Genomic DNA, 19,270 nt, shown 5'->3' on the forward strand with positions numbered 1-19,270 from the left:
TGTAGGCCTGCAATGCTTACGGCTGCAATGCTTAGGGCTGCAAGGTGCAGGGCTGCAGTGCTTAAGGGTGTAAGCTGTATTGCTGATGGAGAGTGGATTTTGCAGCACCTGCAAGCTGGGCTTGCAGCTCAGTGCCTCTGGGAAGCAGCTATGGCACCTCTCTTTGAAACAGGGACAGAAGTGAAGCCGTATGGTGTTTATAATCTCTGCCAACACACAAAGGAGGGGAATAACCCCTCAAGGAACATGGATAGAATTTGTTAGGAATGGATTATTTCCAAAGCTTCTTTTTTTGGTGGTTTGTTTTTCTGCAAAAGGCTACGAAAAGAAATTTTCTGACCTTTTCACTGCCTAAAAGAAGGGCTTGGTCCTATTCAAGCAATGCAGAGGTGCCAGCTATGGGCACATCACTGGTGCATCCCCAGCAGGGATGGCTAATGGAGCAAGGGAGGACAGGGAAGGCACTTCTCACCCGACTGCCCTATGTGTGAGTGCATGACCCAGAGGCACCTGGCACATCCAAGGGGACAACAGCATCCTGGTGGCTGGAGAGATCTTCTCCAGTCTGCCAACCTGCCAGAGGGTTTACAAAGAGGGACTGGAGAGCAAGAAAGCCACGATTACCACGCAGGTACCACGCAAAGCCATTCCACGCTGGATGTCAATGATTCACTGGTCAGGAATTTGCTCCTCCTGACACAGACAGCAAAGTGGTGTCAGTTTTAAAACCAGTTACGGAGAACCCCGCCTGCATTTTTATGTTAACAACTTTCCCCACGCAGAGCTGAAACACTCCATCTGGGACAGAGATGTTTAAAGAAACGCTCCGTAATTATCATTGTGTGGATTGCAATGAATTATTCCACGGCCTCTGGTTCATTACCACGCACTGCCCTTTCCCTCTTCGTCCCCTATTGCAGATCCCAGTGACTGACACGGTTGTATGGCCAGATATATCTCAGCAGTCTCCAAAATGCGATGCTGAATTATTTTTTGACACCTTCAGTGCTGCCTGTTCGCAGAGCCTCCAGCACGGCACTCAGATCTCTGGCACTTTTGGATGGAAAATGAGATTTTGGGTGCTTGCAAGCACGCTGCCAGCAAGAACGTGAGAGAGAAGCTTTGAGCATAAAAATGTTCAAAACAGACATTGTGTGAACGTGATGTGCTCAGGGTGGGAACAACAAGTAAACCCAAGCATTGGGCGGCCAGGCTGCATGTGATGCAGTGCACGCAGCACCACAGCAAAGGGCCAGGAGTACAGATACAACGCATTGAGGAGTTGAAGACCATCAGCGTGGCTCTGATCTGGCAGCTCGTAACAGGATTCCCAATTTGATAGAATTATTAAGGTTGGAAAACACCTCTAAGATCATCTCATCCAACCATCCATCCAATGTCACCGTACCTACAAAACCACGTCCCTAAGTTTCGAGCTGTTCCTGCAAGCCAGGCTGAACTTAGGTTGGGATGCACTGCAAAGAGCGACTCTTCCTACTGCAGGAACCCCGGTGGTTTCAATCCTGAAATTCACCGTGCTTCCCTGTTCGCGGCCGAGACCGAAACACGGCCCCAAATGTGTGTAACCGAGCCGTGCCATCTACCGGCAGAAGGGAAGGCTGCAAGCTGCGAGCACCCGATGGAGCCATGGGCGTCCCTGCTTATTGCAGGGGAGCTGGACCAGGTGACCTTTAAAGTCCCCTTCCAACTCAAACGATTCCACAGCCCTACGATTCTCTGACTTAGTTTCCCCTCTCCGCACCGGCTGTTGGTGAAGGATGGATGCATAGGGCATTCCCAATGTTGAATGCTTTGGGCTACTCACCCCAGCCAGGCACCAACCCCTCAGAAATGCCCTATAAGCTGGTTAATATCAACCTCCACACGCCGCAGGGAACAGGCATCACAGATCTGTTGTGCTGCACGCTGGCGCACGCCTGCTTTTTGATTCTGAGCTGCTGCTCGGCCTCTTGAGATGCAAGTCCACAATGCGACCTGACTTTATCTTCCCCGAACAGTTCCTGCTGCAGAGCTGGATGGAAGCGGCTTTATTTCATCCAAAATTTTCAAGGTTAGGGGGAAAAAAAAATAATAAAAATCAGTGCTTTCAAGCAGAGCCTTTTCAAGCTTTCCAACCTGCATAAAAGAGCACAGCAACCCCCTCCCAGAACAGCCAGCAATCGGAGGCAAGCCACGAGACAGCTCTGTCCTCCGGTGATAGACAGCAGCTTTCCAAGAGAGGGGGAATATTAGCACAGGATGCTTCGATCAGATAATGAGACAGCTTGGAGCATCTTCACTGCAGTGTTCTGGCAAAGATGGGAGCATCAGAGACGCAAAAAAGGGAAGGAGATGATTCACAGGTCAGCCGTGTTCAAAATGCAGCAAAGGGAAAACAAGAGATTAAACTGGGATCCAGAGAGGGGCTGGAGGCTGCTCCTGGAGGAGCTCCAGAAGTTCTGGATGTGGTGTAGTGAACGCCCCGCTCTGGTGTTCCTCCTAAGGCAGAGCTGGGAGCCTGAGGTGCCTCCAGCCTCAGCCCATTGCTCACACTGCGATGCTGTGATCCTGCGTGGTCCCCTCTCTGCTGGGGGCCTGGCCAAACCCAGCCCATCTCATCAGGAGGGGAGGCAGCAGCCAGGCAGCACTGAGATGCTGAGCCCGAATCTGGATGCAGCCAGGGGATGCTTCCAGGCCTTTCATTCAAAGCTTATTACATGGGTTTTTTTATTTGGGAAGCATGATTCAACGTAAGCCAGTCCTGCTTTCTGCACCAGACTCGATCTAATTTTGCTGCAAGTTGAATGAGACAAAATCCTACTGATGTTCTTCATGCTTGGTCCTTCCTCTGGGATGGATCAGAGCTCCTTGTGCAAACACTGCCTGGATCCAGCTACATCAGCTCTGTATGGAACAGACACTATTTGATGCTCTTAGGGCTCTGACCACAGCTGGGCCCAGGGCAAGCAACCATAAAACAAATCATCATAAAACTAGCAGGGAGAAATCTTGCCCAGCTCCCCTGCCTGGTGCACGCTCCCATCCTTAGGCATCACTTCAAGAGCAGATGGTGCTCTGCAGTAGAGCAAACGAGCAATTATCCTCCTGACACCCCGCAAGGCCTCCCCGCAAGAAGTTACTTCACCCCAAGCTACGAGCTGTTGTCTGGCTTTTCAGGATAATTGGATGTAATCAAGTTTAATTCGGTCGGTGCAGTAACTCTGAAGACTTTTGTAACTGGATTACTGTCGGCTCAGCGGTCATGTGCCATTACGTTCGCTGGTCAGAACAGAAGCCAGAATAAAAACAGATGCTTTCCCCCCACTCCTGCTCCACTGACACCCCTTGAGGATATGGGCGTGCGCTGCGTAGTTGAGATAATGAACTAAAAATTCTATTAGGAGAAGGAAGTCATTGCTGTCATATTAAGTTTCGGCCTCTCCTAGAAAGTGTAAGTTATTGTAGCGCATTTCTATGTTTGTTTATAGTTGTAGAGCTGAAAATACTGGAGCACAGATCTATGATGCACGTGTAAATTGAGGTGTATAAATGTTATTGTACAGATGGGAAAACTGAGATCACGAGCAGGAGTGATGAGGAAGGAGTCCCTCAGGTCCCCTGCTTGGCTGTACATCACCAGGCAAAAAAAAAAAGGAATAACAGAATTCTGCATCTGGGGCAGATGACACCAAATCACAGAGGTTCAAAAAGATCAGTGAGATCCCCAAGTCCAACTCCAACCCGTCCCCACTGACCACATCCCTCAGTGCCACATCTCCATACTTCTTGAACACCTCCAGGAACAGCAACTCTACCACCTCCCTGGGCAGCTTCTTCCAATGCTCAACCACTCTTCTAGAGAACAATTTTTTCCTAATATCCAACCTGAACCTCCCCAGGTGCAATTCGAGGCCATCACTTAAGGATAGAACTCCTGCAAGCTACAGGTGAGAGGCACATGATAAACATAATGAAGCCAGCAGCATAAAGGCCTTCCAACCCCCTTTGGTATTAACTTACTCAGGTGGCATGTGAAAGGATGTTCTCATCATCTTTTAGGTCAAGCTCTGCAGACTTGTAGAATCATCATGGAATTGTTCAAGTTGGAAGGGACCTTTAAAGGCCATCTGGTCCAACTCCCCAGCAACGCACAGGGACACTCACAGCTCCATCAGGTGCTCAGAGCCCTGTCAAACCTGACCTTGAATGCTTCCAAGGACGGGGCATCCTACGCTCTTTCCTAATGAGCCCCTCATGCTCAGACTTCAGGCCCAGTGATTTCACCCTGACTAATGCTGAGGCCAGGCAGATGGGAGACTGAAATATGGCACTTTTTGAACAGTGAAAATAATCACAGCATCAATGTATGGAAATGATGTGATCTTGTGGTTTCACAGTATTTTAGACTGTTTGGTGGTATAGGAACCACATTATAACCCTGGCTAAATGGGCAATGAACGTCAGATAGACACCTCTTAAAAGGCAGTCAGTTTTGAACTGCAGATTAACTGTAAAAAGGCCAAAGTGCAAAGAGACGTTTCCAAGACCCATGGCAAAGGAAGAACTCCAACTCCCAGTCCCAAATGCTACAGAGTGGCCACCCTCAGCTGAATGCTGTTAAGCTGTGGATGCAGGCATATGCATCTCTGGTTTTGGCCAGATGGCTATTTGGAGTTTCTAATGATCTGGGAAATGAGCACTTCATAATGTTCTGTCTCAAAGGACTGAGCACAAACTTTCTTCCATTTTCCATACCAGCACTGTTGCAGATGGCACCAGATCTCAATCAGTGCTAAAAACAGCACATGTGCTCCAAGGAGGCAATGTACTCCTGCAAGGCAAAACACCCTTTGAGTTCATTAACAAATATGAAATTTGTTAAATACTTGAACCCTATGCTGCCTAAAATCACCATAAACAATTATTAATGCCAATAGCTTTTGGAAGTGTTTTTAAGCCATTGTAGAAGCCCTCAGATTCCATCTGCGTTGTTATTTGGGTTCAGCAAGTTCAAACGTGGGGCTACAGAGAAAACAGCACCTCTGTATGTTTACAAAGAGGAACCCAAAGCACAGACTTGAACTGCTGTGCACGGCCCCTCCTCAGTGGCTGTGATGCAGTAGGGGCTGTTGGGAATGCTAGCACACACGTGGTGGTTTATTTACAGTACACAAGTGGAGAAGTCACCCCAGGTGCTTCGAGGAGATGCTGCTCTGAGCCTCCAGCCTGGCAAGAACAAGGCCTCAGGATTAAAGCAATGCCAGAACCTCCTAGAGCCTGAGGTCTTCAAAGGGTTAAAAGGATAGAATCATAGAATGGCCTGGGTTGAAAAGGACCACAATGATCATCCAGTTTCAACCCCCCTGCTATGTGCACCACCAGCCCAGGCTGCCCAGAGCCACATCCAGCCTGGCCTTGAATGCCTGCAGGGATGGGGCATCCACAGCCTCCTTGGGCAACCTGTTCCAGTGCTTCACACCCCCTGTGTAAAAAACTTCCTCCTAATATCTAACCTAAACCTCCCCTGTCTTAGTTAAAAACCATTCCCCCTTGATAGCATTGAATCAATGCTCAAAATCACTCTGGGAGTAAAGACACCATAGAACTACAACGATGAAGCCATCGTGTCCATGAAATAGAACTATTTTCCCCCAGTGGCTGGAAATCTGGCATCTCTCGGAAGACGTGGCAGCACAGAACGATCCAATAAAGAAATGTGTGCAATGTTTGTCAAGGCCACCTCCCAGAACACACCGAGATTTTTTCTGAGCCATTTGTGTATTGTTTGCCAGCGAGCCCCCTGGCTGGCTGCTTCTGAGAATCCAGGCCTCTGCTGTTACAGAATAATACATTATTACATAGGAGTATCAGTGCATGAAGCTGCTGAAAACAGTGAGATACACAGCTCTTGGTGAAAAGCAAAAAGCTTTGCAAAGAAAATTAAAAATACACCCTGTTGGCTGCCTCAAATCATTCAGAGAAAAAAAAAAAAAAGAAAAAATCAATTGTAAGAGTAATAAAAATAAATAGCAGCGCTGTGAAATCTGCATTGGCAGATCTGAAAGGCCCCGGGACACATAGGGATAGATAAAAATCACTGAAGTGCTGTCTGGGATCTTAGAAATGCCAAAAATGCATTTGAAACCGGATCAGCTGCAAATATTCTGGTGTGGGTGCACCCAAAGGTGGAGGGAATTCTCAGAGGGAAGCAACAAGTAGGGATTTTGGCCTGTTCCATGGTTCTGCCATATATCTTCCATAACCTTGGGCAAGCTGCTTAATTGCTCCGTGCCTCAACCTTGCACAGTAAAACAGCGTCAGCACTAAATGCAACGAGGATTCTGAAGTCGTTTCACCCACATTTCACCCATAACTGAGCCTACAATTTCTGCTATTTGTCTTTTAAATGGCCACACAGCTTCGCCTGGTGCTGCCTTTTATGTGAAAGCATCTTTGTGCAACACCTCATGCAGCAGACATTGAGACACAGCTGTAGGACAGCTAATCACACATTTTGCAGCAGCCATAAAACAATGGGAGCCATAATTTCTTTGAACTCTGGGTCAAACTTCTTGTTAGCCAAGCCTGTAAGATCTCATACAGTAAATTATATACGTCTCTTTACCAGCAGGATCGTAAAATAAAACTTTACGATCCTTCCGAAGGTCACGGCTCTGCAACAAACTATATGATAAAACAATAAATTCACCCCTGAGCCCACCATTTTATGGCTTCCGTAGCTTTGCTTAGATCTGAGGAAACTGAGACTTTGACAATCTTCATACAAAATGTTACTTCTCCTTTGGACCCATCTCCCCCTAAGCGTGAGACAGAGGCTGAAACAACAGCACTAACGAGCGGCGCTGCATCCAGCAGCAAAGTCTCATTTATCTCTATACACACATTTAATCGGAACAATGACCAAAGTGTTTCTTGGCAAATTAGTCCCCTTCTTCCCTTTCAGAAAAACACAACTATAAGCTATTTCCAAAACAACCAATATTAGTCCAGCAAACAAAACTGTCCGTTACGTTTCCCATCAAATTCCTGGCATTTCCTCAAGGGATGCTCTATAATTTAGATCTACTACCAAATGAACTGGAAAGGACTGCTGAGCTGAGCACCTTGATGTTTCTCCCTTGTGTCTGAGGGCTTCAATGCAGGTAAGCCAGCTAGAAACCCTGTACCAGTCTGCTGACTGAACATTTGGCCCAGGGATGGACTTTTATTTCTGCGATTGTATTGAAGGTGGTACAACAGTCCAAGATTCCACACTGCCTGAGTAACACAACATAAATCATACAGGAGAGAACAGCCATCCTTTAAACGTTTCTCTGAGTTTACAGGGTCACTGTTTTATTCCCAGGGCTGCTGCCCTCCCATCGTTCTGTCCTAATGCTACAAACCCAGAGATGCAGCCGTTGATGACAGCGATTCTTTCCTCTGAAATCCAAAGTGAGGACAAAGCTGAAAAGAGACAGTGCTGGTCACCAAGGAAGGGAAATGTCAAAAAAAACCCAAAACTTACCCAAAGTACCATGATGGTTACCTGGCCTTGAGAGTGGACTGCTTACAGCACTAAAAATACCCCTATGTGAGCTATTGTGCTCCCGTGTGCAAAGAATAACAGCTTTTTGTTTAAAGAAGTTTTTATCCGGCTTCAACTCTTGCCAGACTGTAGATTCTAAGCAAAGATGAAGCAAGGAAATGGCTTAAATCTAAAAAACTCTGTTTCCCTGCCTGCATCTCCAAGAGGAACGACCTCCCCATCCTCCTGATTAACTTCCTTTTCATTCTGGAGAGAAGACTCGAAGGAAATACATGACATTCCACATGGAAATCCCAGAGAACACACATTGCATTCCTTAGCAATACCAGCCAATGCTATTTATACGTAACTCGAGGTGAAGTATGCCAGACTTGAGGGAACGAGTGGCTCCCACCCTTGCTGGGTACCCATTAAACAAGCTTCTTACAAGAACACCCACTGGGGTGTTAAGCCTAAAAGGTATCATTGCACACAGGTCTTAGGCTCTACCTTCTCTGTCTCCCCTCTAGGCAAAATGGTGCACATTGCAGGCTGCTTCCAAGCCTGCACAATCCTTTTTTCCCCCCTTTTTGAGCCTGACCAATCAGCTCTGGTGGGGACAACCCTGCTCTCCTGCCATTCTGCCAAACTGGAATGAGTTCTGCACCTGGGATGAGCTTTTTGATCCAAGGGCAATGCCCACCAGGTCAGCTCTGCCAACTCACCAAGAGCCTTGAATCAAACAGAAGCACACGCACACAACCAGGGAAGCTGCTCGTCTTGGACACATAGTTGCAATCACAAGAATCACCATCCACACTTCACTCTTGCTATGCTTCTCTTCAAGTTCTGCCTTTCTGCGAGGGCTACAAACCAGGACAAAAACAACAACAACAACAAAAAACAAACCCCCCTGACATCACTTCACATGCTTACCAATCAACAGAATGAAAGGTTCAACCTTGATCTGTCCTGTAACAACCTCTTTCAAGACAAAGAACGAAGGGTGGATCACATCAGTCTTCAGTTCTCACAAGCTGTCAGCTCATATAAGGCCTCGATAACCACTCCACAAGCCTATTTAAAACACTCCTTCCATCCCTGCCCTGACTTGTGCATCGTCCCACATCACCTTCTGACTTACTGGCACCTTCCATTGTCTTCTTTTCTACACCTTGTTTTTCATCTGTCGCTCATTAGCCCCACCCTGCCCATCAGATCTGGCATTTCGCTGCCTGATCACCCACCTCCTGCTGACAACAGCCTGCTGATGCCAAAATCAACACTGCCACCCTGCAGCTGCTGCGGGGACAAATGCTGAGTGGACAGGAGATGGTTTTGCTGTCAGCATGTGAGCTTCTGGTTCAAACACTCGTTTATGGCGACTGTGACAGACTCAAGGACTAAAGATCTCAATGGGCACACTTGCTGATTGCATGTTATTTAGGCACATCATATTGGATGGGGCTATTGCCACATGTACTCTTTCTGTATCTTTCTGCTGCCAGTGTTCCAGCGATGGCATTTAAGATAACTCATTAAAGGAGGAGATAGTTCGAATGCATGGAGATATTTGGGCGCCCTATGTAGGAAGTGGTGGTTTCAAAGGAAAGGCAGGTGCTGGAACCCACTCATGGAATCACAGTTAACAACTCTAAGGATTCTGTGATGATTCTGTGAACTGAGGCAGCACCAGGAGATACAAACCAGCAAGTGCACAGTTAACGCCTGCCTAACCAAAAAGAAAGATGACAACAATCTTGATATGCAGGAGATGTCCCAGCGCATGCACCAAGCACCCCAAAGCAATGACCTTGTGGTGTATGATCGTGATAACGAAGAGTCCCAGCCATGAACCAAACCAAAACGTGGCAGGTGCCACATAACATAAACATGTATTTTTAGATACTGCAGGTGCAGCATTACAGAGCCCTACTGCAGAGAAAATGTGCCTGCAACGTTACCAGCGCAATGCTATTTGATTACTATCTTTAAATCTCTTTCATTTGCTTGGAGGAAAAGTCTTTGGGCTGTTCTGCAGCCACTTCACGTTCAGTGTGCCAGTTTACATGGGGTTCATTAGCAATAAGGCTGTTACCTTGCTTTTTCTCTTTATATAAATTGTTTTTACTGCAGACATCTTGGACTACAGAGTAGTAAGCGCTATGCAAATGACAATTTGCTGGATTGTGATAATTTAGAAGGGAAAAGGAATGCTGGAAACCCTCAGTCCAAGTCCCAAATAAACCACTGGTTTCCAATTGCCTTGGGCAAGTCACTTGATCTGCCCTTAATCCTGTTTTCAAAACAGAAATGAATATTTCTTTACCTGGCAGGGAGGCTGAGAGCACAAACCCATTAAAGACTGCATGGAGTTCAGATCCTACAGAGATAAGCAATTACTTAATACACATGCAATGGCTGGCAGTGGATGGTGGTTGTTTCAAAATACACACAAAACTGTTTGGGCCAGATGAACACATCACATATTTATATTTAACACCAAAAAAAAAAAGCAAAGCAACAAGGACGAACACCAGAAAGCTGCACGTTGCTTTCAGAGACAGGGATGTGACTGAACGTTTCTGCTATGAAAATGTGGTTGTTTGAGCACACAAAACAGGTATCTCCTGCAGAAGCTGTGTAAGCAATTTGTGTATATGCAGAAAGAAACATCTACTGCAGACCGGAGGAAACGCTATGATGCCGAGTGCCACGGTTTTATAACAATATAAGGAAGCATGAAGAGTTACAAAACAACCCAGTGTACGTCTTTATTGATGATTCACAAAATCAAACATCGTTCACCTAATTCACTCCAGCAGCTCCAGGATGACATTTCTCCTTGCTAGGTTTGGCTGATTTTTCCAACGTAAACAATATTTGCTTTTAACTCAGGGTGGGGAGAACCACGCTTTAGACAGTTGTCATTTCGTAAGAGCAAGTACATCACAGCAGGGACAATACTCTGCAATTTTACAATCCTCAACCTTCAAAGCACTGCGCAGGCATTTAATTAAAGCCTACTAAAGCCTCACAACAGACCTGGCTCTCAGTCCATTTCAGGTCACACCTCCTTATTAATATTTCACATCAAACCCCCACTACCTCTGTACAACACTTATTCGGGACTCCCATCGTTTGTGCTCATGGGATTCTTAACTCATTGGTTAAGTGGGATTTATTAATGCTCCCAAAATGCACCAAAGATGTGAACTGCTATCACATTAACTGCAAGCATGCTTCTATTATCTCACAAGAACATATATTATTTTCAGTAAGGCAGCATCCAATTTACTGAGAGCTTCCCCAATACAACGTTTCTCTCAATTTTCCTCTACAATGCACTCAGTCATACTCCAATATTATATACACGTGGTCACACGGGCTGTTTTCACACTGCTGAGCTACAGCAGACAGGAGTGAGGAAATCTGGGGAAAGGAATAACATCTTTGATATTGTCAACACCCAGGATGTACTGCAGGTAGCGTTCAAACCCCATCCCGAAGCCTCCATGAGGAACAGAGCCAAATTTTCGCAGGTCTAGGTACCTGTAATTTAAACAGACAGTTACATTTGCAGCACATTTATGCTGATGTAATTAGAGAGAGCTTTTTATCCGGCGTTTCGCTTTCCATCTTAATTACATCCCTTTGACCCTAACCACTGTGGATTCCTGCCAACACAGCCAGCATTGAAGAGGGGCACGAAGCGGTGGGGCTCCCTGACAGGCAGAACTGTATTAGCAAGAAGCCCCAGGTGCAAATGTAAACCAGCAGTGCTGTGCCTTGCCAATATGCTACAGCCTGCTTTGTTTAGGAGCAAGAACTCATTTGGGTACAAAGTACAACTTTAACATCAATGGCTCTACATGCACTGAGAGCACCAAAGTTTTTAAATATATCCCTAATAGAAGCACAAGCCCAGGTTCCTACAGCAACACAAAACATTCCCACTGTCAGAGTCCCCTGCTTGGGTTTGTTCAGCTCTTGCCAGGCTGAAATCTGCCCTACCATAAATTTTCATCTTCTGTCCAGTCATCTTTTCAATAGGCCGAGTCATTTCATTTCCAGTAATTCCTTAAGAAGTCAATTTCTTGGCTCAAATACATCTTCTTGTCTGCTGAAGATTCCTCCTGAGTCTTATTTTTCTCTTAGGGTAATTATAATGGCTTTTTGGTCACCTTTTCCCCCCTTCCCAGCCCCCCCGAATCATTTTCACAGACTGATTTATTCACTCCCACAGCAAGTCAGCAAAAAATCCTGTACATTGCTTCTCCAAAAATGAGATCTGCAACAAGACATCGCAGTTTGGAGAACGGTACCTGTTGTGTACAGAAAAGCCAGCTGCCTGGTTTGGAGCAGCTATTCCAACTCTGTGGGTGTCAACAACATTAAGATGGCTCAGCTCCCCCTCTCCCCTCCTGATTTCATGTGACATGATATGCAAGGACTGTGTTTACAGATATAAACTGTCACCAACAGTTATGTTTTAATAGGAGTGAAAATCAGCTCAGTGGGTCTGCTCTTTCATGGGGCCACTCCTGAGCCTCCTGAGACCACAAAGTTGTGATGTATGAATGCACTACAAAGGGTCTGTGTGACTGCACATACACTACATGCTTCTCATCCCCATGTATGAGTGTTTCATCAGCCCAGTTTACAAAAAAAGCAACTAAACCTCAATGCAAATACAAAATCATGCTGAAATATATATGTGAAAGCATATAGATATCAATGCATATAAAGACACATCTTGAACTATACACTTGTTCACACAGTTTGACAGTATACCTTTTGTACTATACCACTTTTTTTCTTGTGGTTCATTAACAAGAGTTGAAATTTGGGAAGCCACGTATTACAAACAGTACAATGTTTTGGGGTTTTTTCTTCTTCTTTTTTTTTTTTTTGTTTTTCCTCAAGAGATTTTCTTCCTCCACTCCACTGCCTAACAAGTAAAATCAAAAGCAGAACTTCTTACCTCTTCCTAGCACTGAGTTTCCACTTACATACTGGGAACTGCCTCCAGAAAACCCTGCTTGGCAGCTTTGCGAAGAAGATGATGAGCAAATCTAATGCTGAGGGTGGTGACTTGTAAAATATAAAGGGCCTCATAAAGCTGAGGGATGTGGGTGATATGGGTGCTGCCCGTGGCAGGTTAACCTGCACCGACTCAGCAGTTCTGAGAAGAATTGGCAAACCAGCTGGTGGCAACTCTAGCAGCAACTGGGAGTTGAAATAACAGCACAGATATTGCAGGTGACGTCAGTCAGACTCTGCCTAGCACTTTCATTCCTCTTTGGTGGCAATGCAGTTTATAAAGTCATCATAAAAATTAAGTAACTCTGCTCCTTCCAGATGGACAATAATAATAAATTCTACCCTTGCTTATCCAAGGCTTTCATCTATGGATCTCAGAGCACTCTGAGAAGCCATTCTGGCAAAAGAACCAAAACAAAGCCCATTAAAGTTAATAGAAAAAGTCCATTGAATTAAACGTGCTGAGGATCAAGCCTGTGAATCCTTCCTGATGTCTGCACTTAGAAAAAGTGAAGGAATTGAGAAATTTTCCGTTCTTCTCAGATGAAAGAAAGAATAACTTCCTGCATATTAACAGAAAAATCCCTTCAGGCTGGAAAATGTTTCCTGAGGTTTCCTTCACTCAATAATCTCCACACATTGTATGTTTCTCACCTCGGAAAACACTCTCAAACTAGTCTAGCTATTTCTCCCAGCAGCTTGTGCTTCAGAGGACGGCTGAGACTTCCATTGGCAACTGAGGGAATGTGCAACGTTATTCCAATGGGGGAAGTAAGTTTCCATGACCCCTGCTATCTTCATTGTTCATGTTCTGGACTTGGAGGACTGGTAGTTCTGAGATTTGAATCTTACTAAAATATGTGCTGCAACAACATCCCCTGGCAGTGAATTCCATGAGCTTGTTACGTGCCAAGTTAGAAAAGCATTTCCTTTCATCCTTTTCAAAACCTATATCCTTGTGTCACCATCACCAAATCCTGTGATGCACAGCAAGGCACTGTGAAGATCAGTGCATTCTCAGTGATTGTTTGTAAAACAGAACATATGCTTTTTAGTCTCCTTTCAAAACAAATATAATCTTGATCTGTCATATAACCATCTTGTAATACTGAAGCCTCTGCTGCCAGTCAGAAAAAAGTAAGGCTGGGAGAACAAAGACACTGTCATCCCCAGAGCTGAATATTTTACTGGAAGAAAAGAAATATACTAGGGAAAAAATATGGCTAACAAAAAACTAGCAGTGAAATGGGTTAGCATATGAAGGATCAGTTTTATTGAATGTTTTAGGAAATACACATGCAAGCACCACTAGTGAGGCACTGGAACTGCTTGTCCAGAGATGTGGTGAATCCCCATCCTTGGAGACACACAAGATCAGTCTGTAACAGGCTCTGTGGAAATGACTGAGCTGTAGGTGTCCCCTGTTCTCTACAGGGAGTTGGACTAGATGACCTTTAAAGGTCCCTTCCAACTCAAACAATTCCATGATTCTGGGTTCTAATGCTGGGTAAAATGCTATCTTTGGTATCATGCAAATTCTGCTCTGCTACAATGTTTTGGTAATCCACAAAAGAAGGCATTCAGAGTGTTCAGTGGAAACCACTGATATGAGCTGGATTTACAGTCCATTTATAACACAATATATTCAGTACCCCACGGTCACAGAATTCACAGTCTGCCCTCTGGAGCTAACAGCCTACACTGGCAGAGAACAGCAGGAAAGAGGCACAAAGGCAGCAAGTGACTTCCCAGAGTAAACTCTGATCTCCTGACTTTCCCACCTCAATTTCATAGATGTCTCTCAGTCTAGCCAAAATCAGCATCTACAGCACTGAGCTCTGTCTACAGTTCAAAGGAAGGAGTGTGAAAATAAGATAAAATTACTCCAAAGTCAAGCCAAGTACTTCCCCACCTCTTACTATTTATGGAAAGGAACCTGCACAACAGGAAAGCTGTATTGAACTGAAGAAGACTGAGAGGAGGTTGGCCATATTCCTTTGTTTACAGATTGTTGGTTGCCTCTTTGATCAATGACTCCTCCACAAGTAAGGAACTCTTCAAGCCATTGAAGAAACAGTGTGTCCCAAAACACAGAAGAAAACAACTAGAATTGGAGATAGGGCATTATCTAAGGGATTTCAAAAGGGACATCTCATATAGCTGTCCATTCAAAAGTTAGCAAATATACTTCAAAAGAAATGACTCAGCTGTTCTCCAAAGAGTTTGTGTGCCAGCTTTGGAGACTAAATTCATTCATTAAAATGGAGGAGATTAATTTCAGTCTCTCCTGCCACCTCCTCTGAGAAGGATGCTGGCAACATAACTACCTCTTCACTGGCAGAATCTGGACTGGATTCCAGAAGTTACCTGGGATATTCTAATCCTGCAGCTTCCCAGCACATCAAATTGTGCAAGGGGCAAAAACAGTTTCAGTCTCCTATGGGAAGCTGCATCACTTCAGTGGAATGGAGGAAAAAGGGGAGAAGAGAGTCTCCCAAATGAGACTACAGGACAGCTACATATGACATGAAACCGAAAATGGGTGATGGGCAGTGTTTCTCATGGGGGGCATAAGGCAGGGCTGAGCTATTTTAGCAATGCTGAAAGGCTCCCTGCTACTGAGCATCAGACTTCCTAAGGCTATATCTCAACATCTAACCATACACCTGATCAGCCTTGGTCATGCTTTCCTCTCCAGAAGACCCAATATTTAATTATCTATGTAAGGGCTGCTGACTATGCTCACCTAGGATATCAGGTGCTGGTCAGAGTTAGGAGTAAAAACAACCATCACAAGTACCACAAAGGGCCCTGGGATTCTTCTGAGTATTCCACATAAGCTTCAAAGGGACAACTAAGAAACAGAGTAGGCTAAAAAGGTTCAACTCGACTGCTACTCCCTTACACAGGCTGCTTGGTCTATAAGATACACTGGGCATGTTAACAGCTTTCTACCAGCAGCTTTACCTGGGAACACAGACAGTTAACCTGTATGCCTGTCTAAAAATATTTCCTATAAGCAGAAGCTACAGGCTCAGAGAAATTACAGAAAGAAATTCTGACCCTCTGCTTTGGGTTAGATGAAGTGATACAGTGCATTCTGACTCATAAATGCAAATAATAATGGAAGACATTTCATTCACCTTGTTTGCAAATGGATGATATAAAGAACTGCCAGGCACTGGCCTGTTTCAAAGTGAGTTCATACTCAGGGGAGAGTGTAAGAATCCTGCACTACCACTGCATTCTTCAAGGCAGTCTCCCTAATGGCCAATCCAAATACTAAAGAGCATTTGAATACACTCTTCTAAATTTAAAATTCTCCACACTATCAACCTCTCAGTAGCTTTGACAAAGCACATACCAAGAAACACTTGTCAAGAGGAGCACTAAAATCTTGTCATTTTAATGGGCTAAATCGTTAATTCAAAGGTTGTTCTGTCTCCTTAGCAGGACAGTTTTAATTGCTTCAACAGCTTTGTTAGGGAAGATTTTTCAACCCAGTTGCTCTGTCAATTGCAAAGGGAGTCATTCACAGAGCTGTTAAAAGGTCACAAATTGCTTGTGGTTCTGCAACCTGTTTATCTCATGCGATGGTGGCCAGAATCTATTCAATTTGGAACACAATTTGATGACTTAGTATCACTGATGAGTTGTAAATTAATCTACTTTATGCAATCCTGAAAGGAATGACCTGTGCTGTCCACAGACAAATTGGGAAGATAAGGTAAGTAGCATTAGATTAACTTTGTTGAAGTGAACTGGCTGTTCCATTGAGACTGGCAGTGATGGCCATGCAGCTGGGCCAAGAAATGTCCCCCTCAAGAACTGCATGAAAAAATGAAACAGTTGTTTAAAGAACCTCAGAAGAAATATAGCTTGCAAAATAAGAAACAGTCTTACCATTGGTAGGCATCTGTGAGTCCTAATCTGTGGAACAAGAAGAAAAAACCTCATAAATAAGGGAACATGGAGCTGCATATGCAGCACTTGCCTGGAAAACAACTAAACTGAGTTGAAAAAGGAAAGGCAGGAAATAAAGGGAAGACAGGATCAATGGCTGTCAGCTCTGGCACTTGGTAGAGAACCTCGAACAGATTCCCAACATGCTTCTCAAAATACAAAGTTTGTTTTGGAAACACACAGCTTCATACCAAGACTTGTGCAAATGCTTCACTTCAGGGAAATCAGTAAAACCCTCTTTCAAAATTTTGGAGAGTGTAGGCCTAAATATTAAACTTACAACATGCAGCAATCTCATTTATGAATGAGGCAAAATCTCCCCATACGTGAAATCTCCCCTTTCTTAGTTCACAAAACCATTAAATGGCCATTTAATAACATACTCAACTATTAAATAAAAGTAGCTTCTGTAAAGCAATTTAATGAAGACATCTTTTCTTAATTGCCACCAGTAGATCCTCCACCCTTTTCCAACCCTAGCAGAAACGGCACAAAGTTGATTTTTTTCTTCCCATTCCTCTCAACACAAACAAAAATTTCTGTAGGCAAAATGAGACCATTTCTCTGATCTCCAGCACACTGCAGCAATCCTTGACCAGAACTTTTAGATTTACTGTAAGAAGCGTGCATAAGGAGACGAGAATCCAGTTATCTCTCTCTTGTTTGTGCTGGGACTGCAGGAAGTAGAATTTAAAGGCATTAACAAAATATTTTGGTTCAGCAGATCAGATCCTGAGGACTGAAAACAGAGAAACACGTGGTGTTATTTTCCCAGTTCATCTTAAGTGCAGAGCTATAGTCTGAGGTCACTGAAGATACATCATTTGTAGCTCAAAACACTTCCTGTGACTTTCCTGTCACACAAAAAAAGTCTGGCTTTGACCTTTACAAAGATCCCTCCTCCAGTCCCACACCTGGAAGGCTGTGGACTCTGGATTCTATGGGTAGAAATGTCAAGTGCACTTTGCTTCAGCTGAAGCATGGTTCTGTCTGGAGAGTTCACAATGAAAGTGACAGCATGCACAGTGAGGCCTTGCAGGGTGTGACACCATCCTACAGCACAAACTGTGAACCAATCTTGCAGTGATTTTAATTGCCCTATCGTTTTTCATTATGCTGAAATGGATTTTGCATTTCTCCACTGATTACATACATCACCGTGACCAACTGGCTGATTCAAGTGATGGATTCATTCCCGATGTATAAATTACGTTACTCTGGGATTAATTCTCCTCCAAAACTGCTTTGTAACAAGTGTACAAATAGCACAAATGGACTCAGATGAGTTACGAAAAGTTATTTTGAAAATTCAGACTGGATCCAGGGAGTAATTGTCTAGATTGTCTCCATCTAGAGATGGAGATTTACCCCATCTCTAAAGTCAATTGCTGTTAACGAAATAACAGCTCCGATGTTCTGACACTGAATTTAGCCTAAAATTACCCTAAGCCTCATGAGTCAGAACAACGCAGTAGGGAAAAAGACTGCCAACGAGGCCATATGACTTCAGTACAAGTCTCAGCTCTTTCCAATGAAGCTTTCCACAAAACTCTTAGCAAGGAACAGTATTCTATGAAATACAGTTACTGAAGTCAACTGTACCACAGCTAGGCAAAGCTTCCCAGCTGCAGTTCCTCCATTGCACAACATGGTAACAAAAGTACGTAAGCTCTGGCTACACAACTTTCACCTTCACAATCAACTCTCAGACACAAAAGCTGTGAAGGAAGGGCTCAAGGATGAAGTGCCTTGATGAGAATCTGTCTCAGACAGTCCCCACAGAGCTAAGGCTGCTCCCCTCCCCTCTTCTGCAGTGAGATGAAGCTGAGTGGCACTTCATATGCCTACAACAGAAGGACAAGACCTCCTCCACTGGTTAGCAATCGCTTACTCAGATAAATAGGTATCTCAAAAGACAACAGACAAACAGTTGCCCTTCCAGTCCTGCCTTGCAGGCACCGAGGGCTGCCTGAACACACTTGTGGCCAGGCTGGTCACCTGGCACCTGCAGGTTTTCTGTACCTCTGTAAGCGTGATTCCAAGAAGGGAAGTCGCTCCTCTCTCAAGCTGCCTCCACACAACTCCCCTATTCCTGGTACTAGAAGATCAACAGCTGCAACCTTAAAAAGGAGAAAACTAATTTAAGTTAGGCCGTACAGTCTATAGCAGAAATACAGCTGGCAGTATTGAAGTTGCATTAGGAACACAGTGCTATCATCTGTGCTATTGGTTTGGGTTGATTTTCTTCCCCGTTTTGTTCTGCAGGGTTACTTTTCTACAGCTCGTCAGATACCGAAATTAAAGCAAGTGAAGCAAGAGCAGTAAATGGCAGTAGAAGTCACACTTTTTAGTAGAAGCACTGATTCAGACTGGTCTCGGTTTAATTGGAAAAATCATACTTTCAAAGCAAAAGACTTGTGGAAGAAGTTTATTTCTAGTGTCCATCTGCTATTTGAGGATTACATGGTAGATGTGGATGACTGGGGAATCATGGGTTGCCTGAACCCATACAATTCTAGGCACTTAACTAGTAGTACAGATACACACTTGGGAAAAAAAAAAACAAACTATGGCAAATATGCCTTAAAGGTTTTAAACAAATACTTCATGCTACCTATCTCCTGTATCTTCCTCCTGCTACTCCTGCTCTGGGATTTCTTCTGTAACAGAAAGAAGACTGGGCAGGATTACCTACATGATGGCCATGTCTTACCTTGGCCTTCAAGACTAGAGGAC

The 19,270-nt window shown here is 44.4% G+C and overlaps 1 protein-coding gene across 2 annotated transcripts in view; it reads right to left on the bottom strand.

Moving 5' to 3' along the window:
- Positions 1-10,277: 10,277 nt before the first annotated feature.
- Positions 10,278-19,270, bottom strand: part of NARS2 (asparaginyl-tRNA synthetase 2, mitochondrial) — a 51,297-nt gene continuing 42,304 nt past the window's right edge. The window contains exons 12-15 of one of the 2 annotated variants that reach the window (XR_006171885.1): positions 18,557-18,654; positions 16,475-16,501; positions 12,513-16,399; positions 10,997-11,080 (exon numbers count right to left, since the gene is read on the bottom strand). Coding sequence is in view for 1 of the 2 variants with exons in the window: in XM_042838219.1 (XP_042694153.1) it covers positions 10,936-11,080; positions 16,475-16,501; positions 18,557-18,654 (270 nt within the window). In the remaining variant the exon portion in view is untranslated. Of the gene's footprint in view, positions 11,081-12,512; positions 16,400-16,474; positions 16,502-18,556; positions 18,655-19,270 lie in introns of both variants that reach the window. The other variant, XM_042838219.1, reaches the window with a different exon arrangement.

This window comes from Centrocercus urophasianus, unplaced genomic scaffold (assembly GCF_019232065.1).
Source record: "Centrocercus urophasianus isolate 14NV4802_14NV808 unplaced genomic scaffold, USGS_Curo_1.0 seq_74, whole genome shotgun sequence".
NCBI lineage: Eukaryota > Metazoa > Chordata > Aves > Galliformes > Phasianidae > Centrocercus > Centrocercus urophasianus.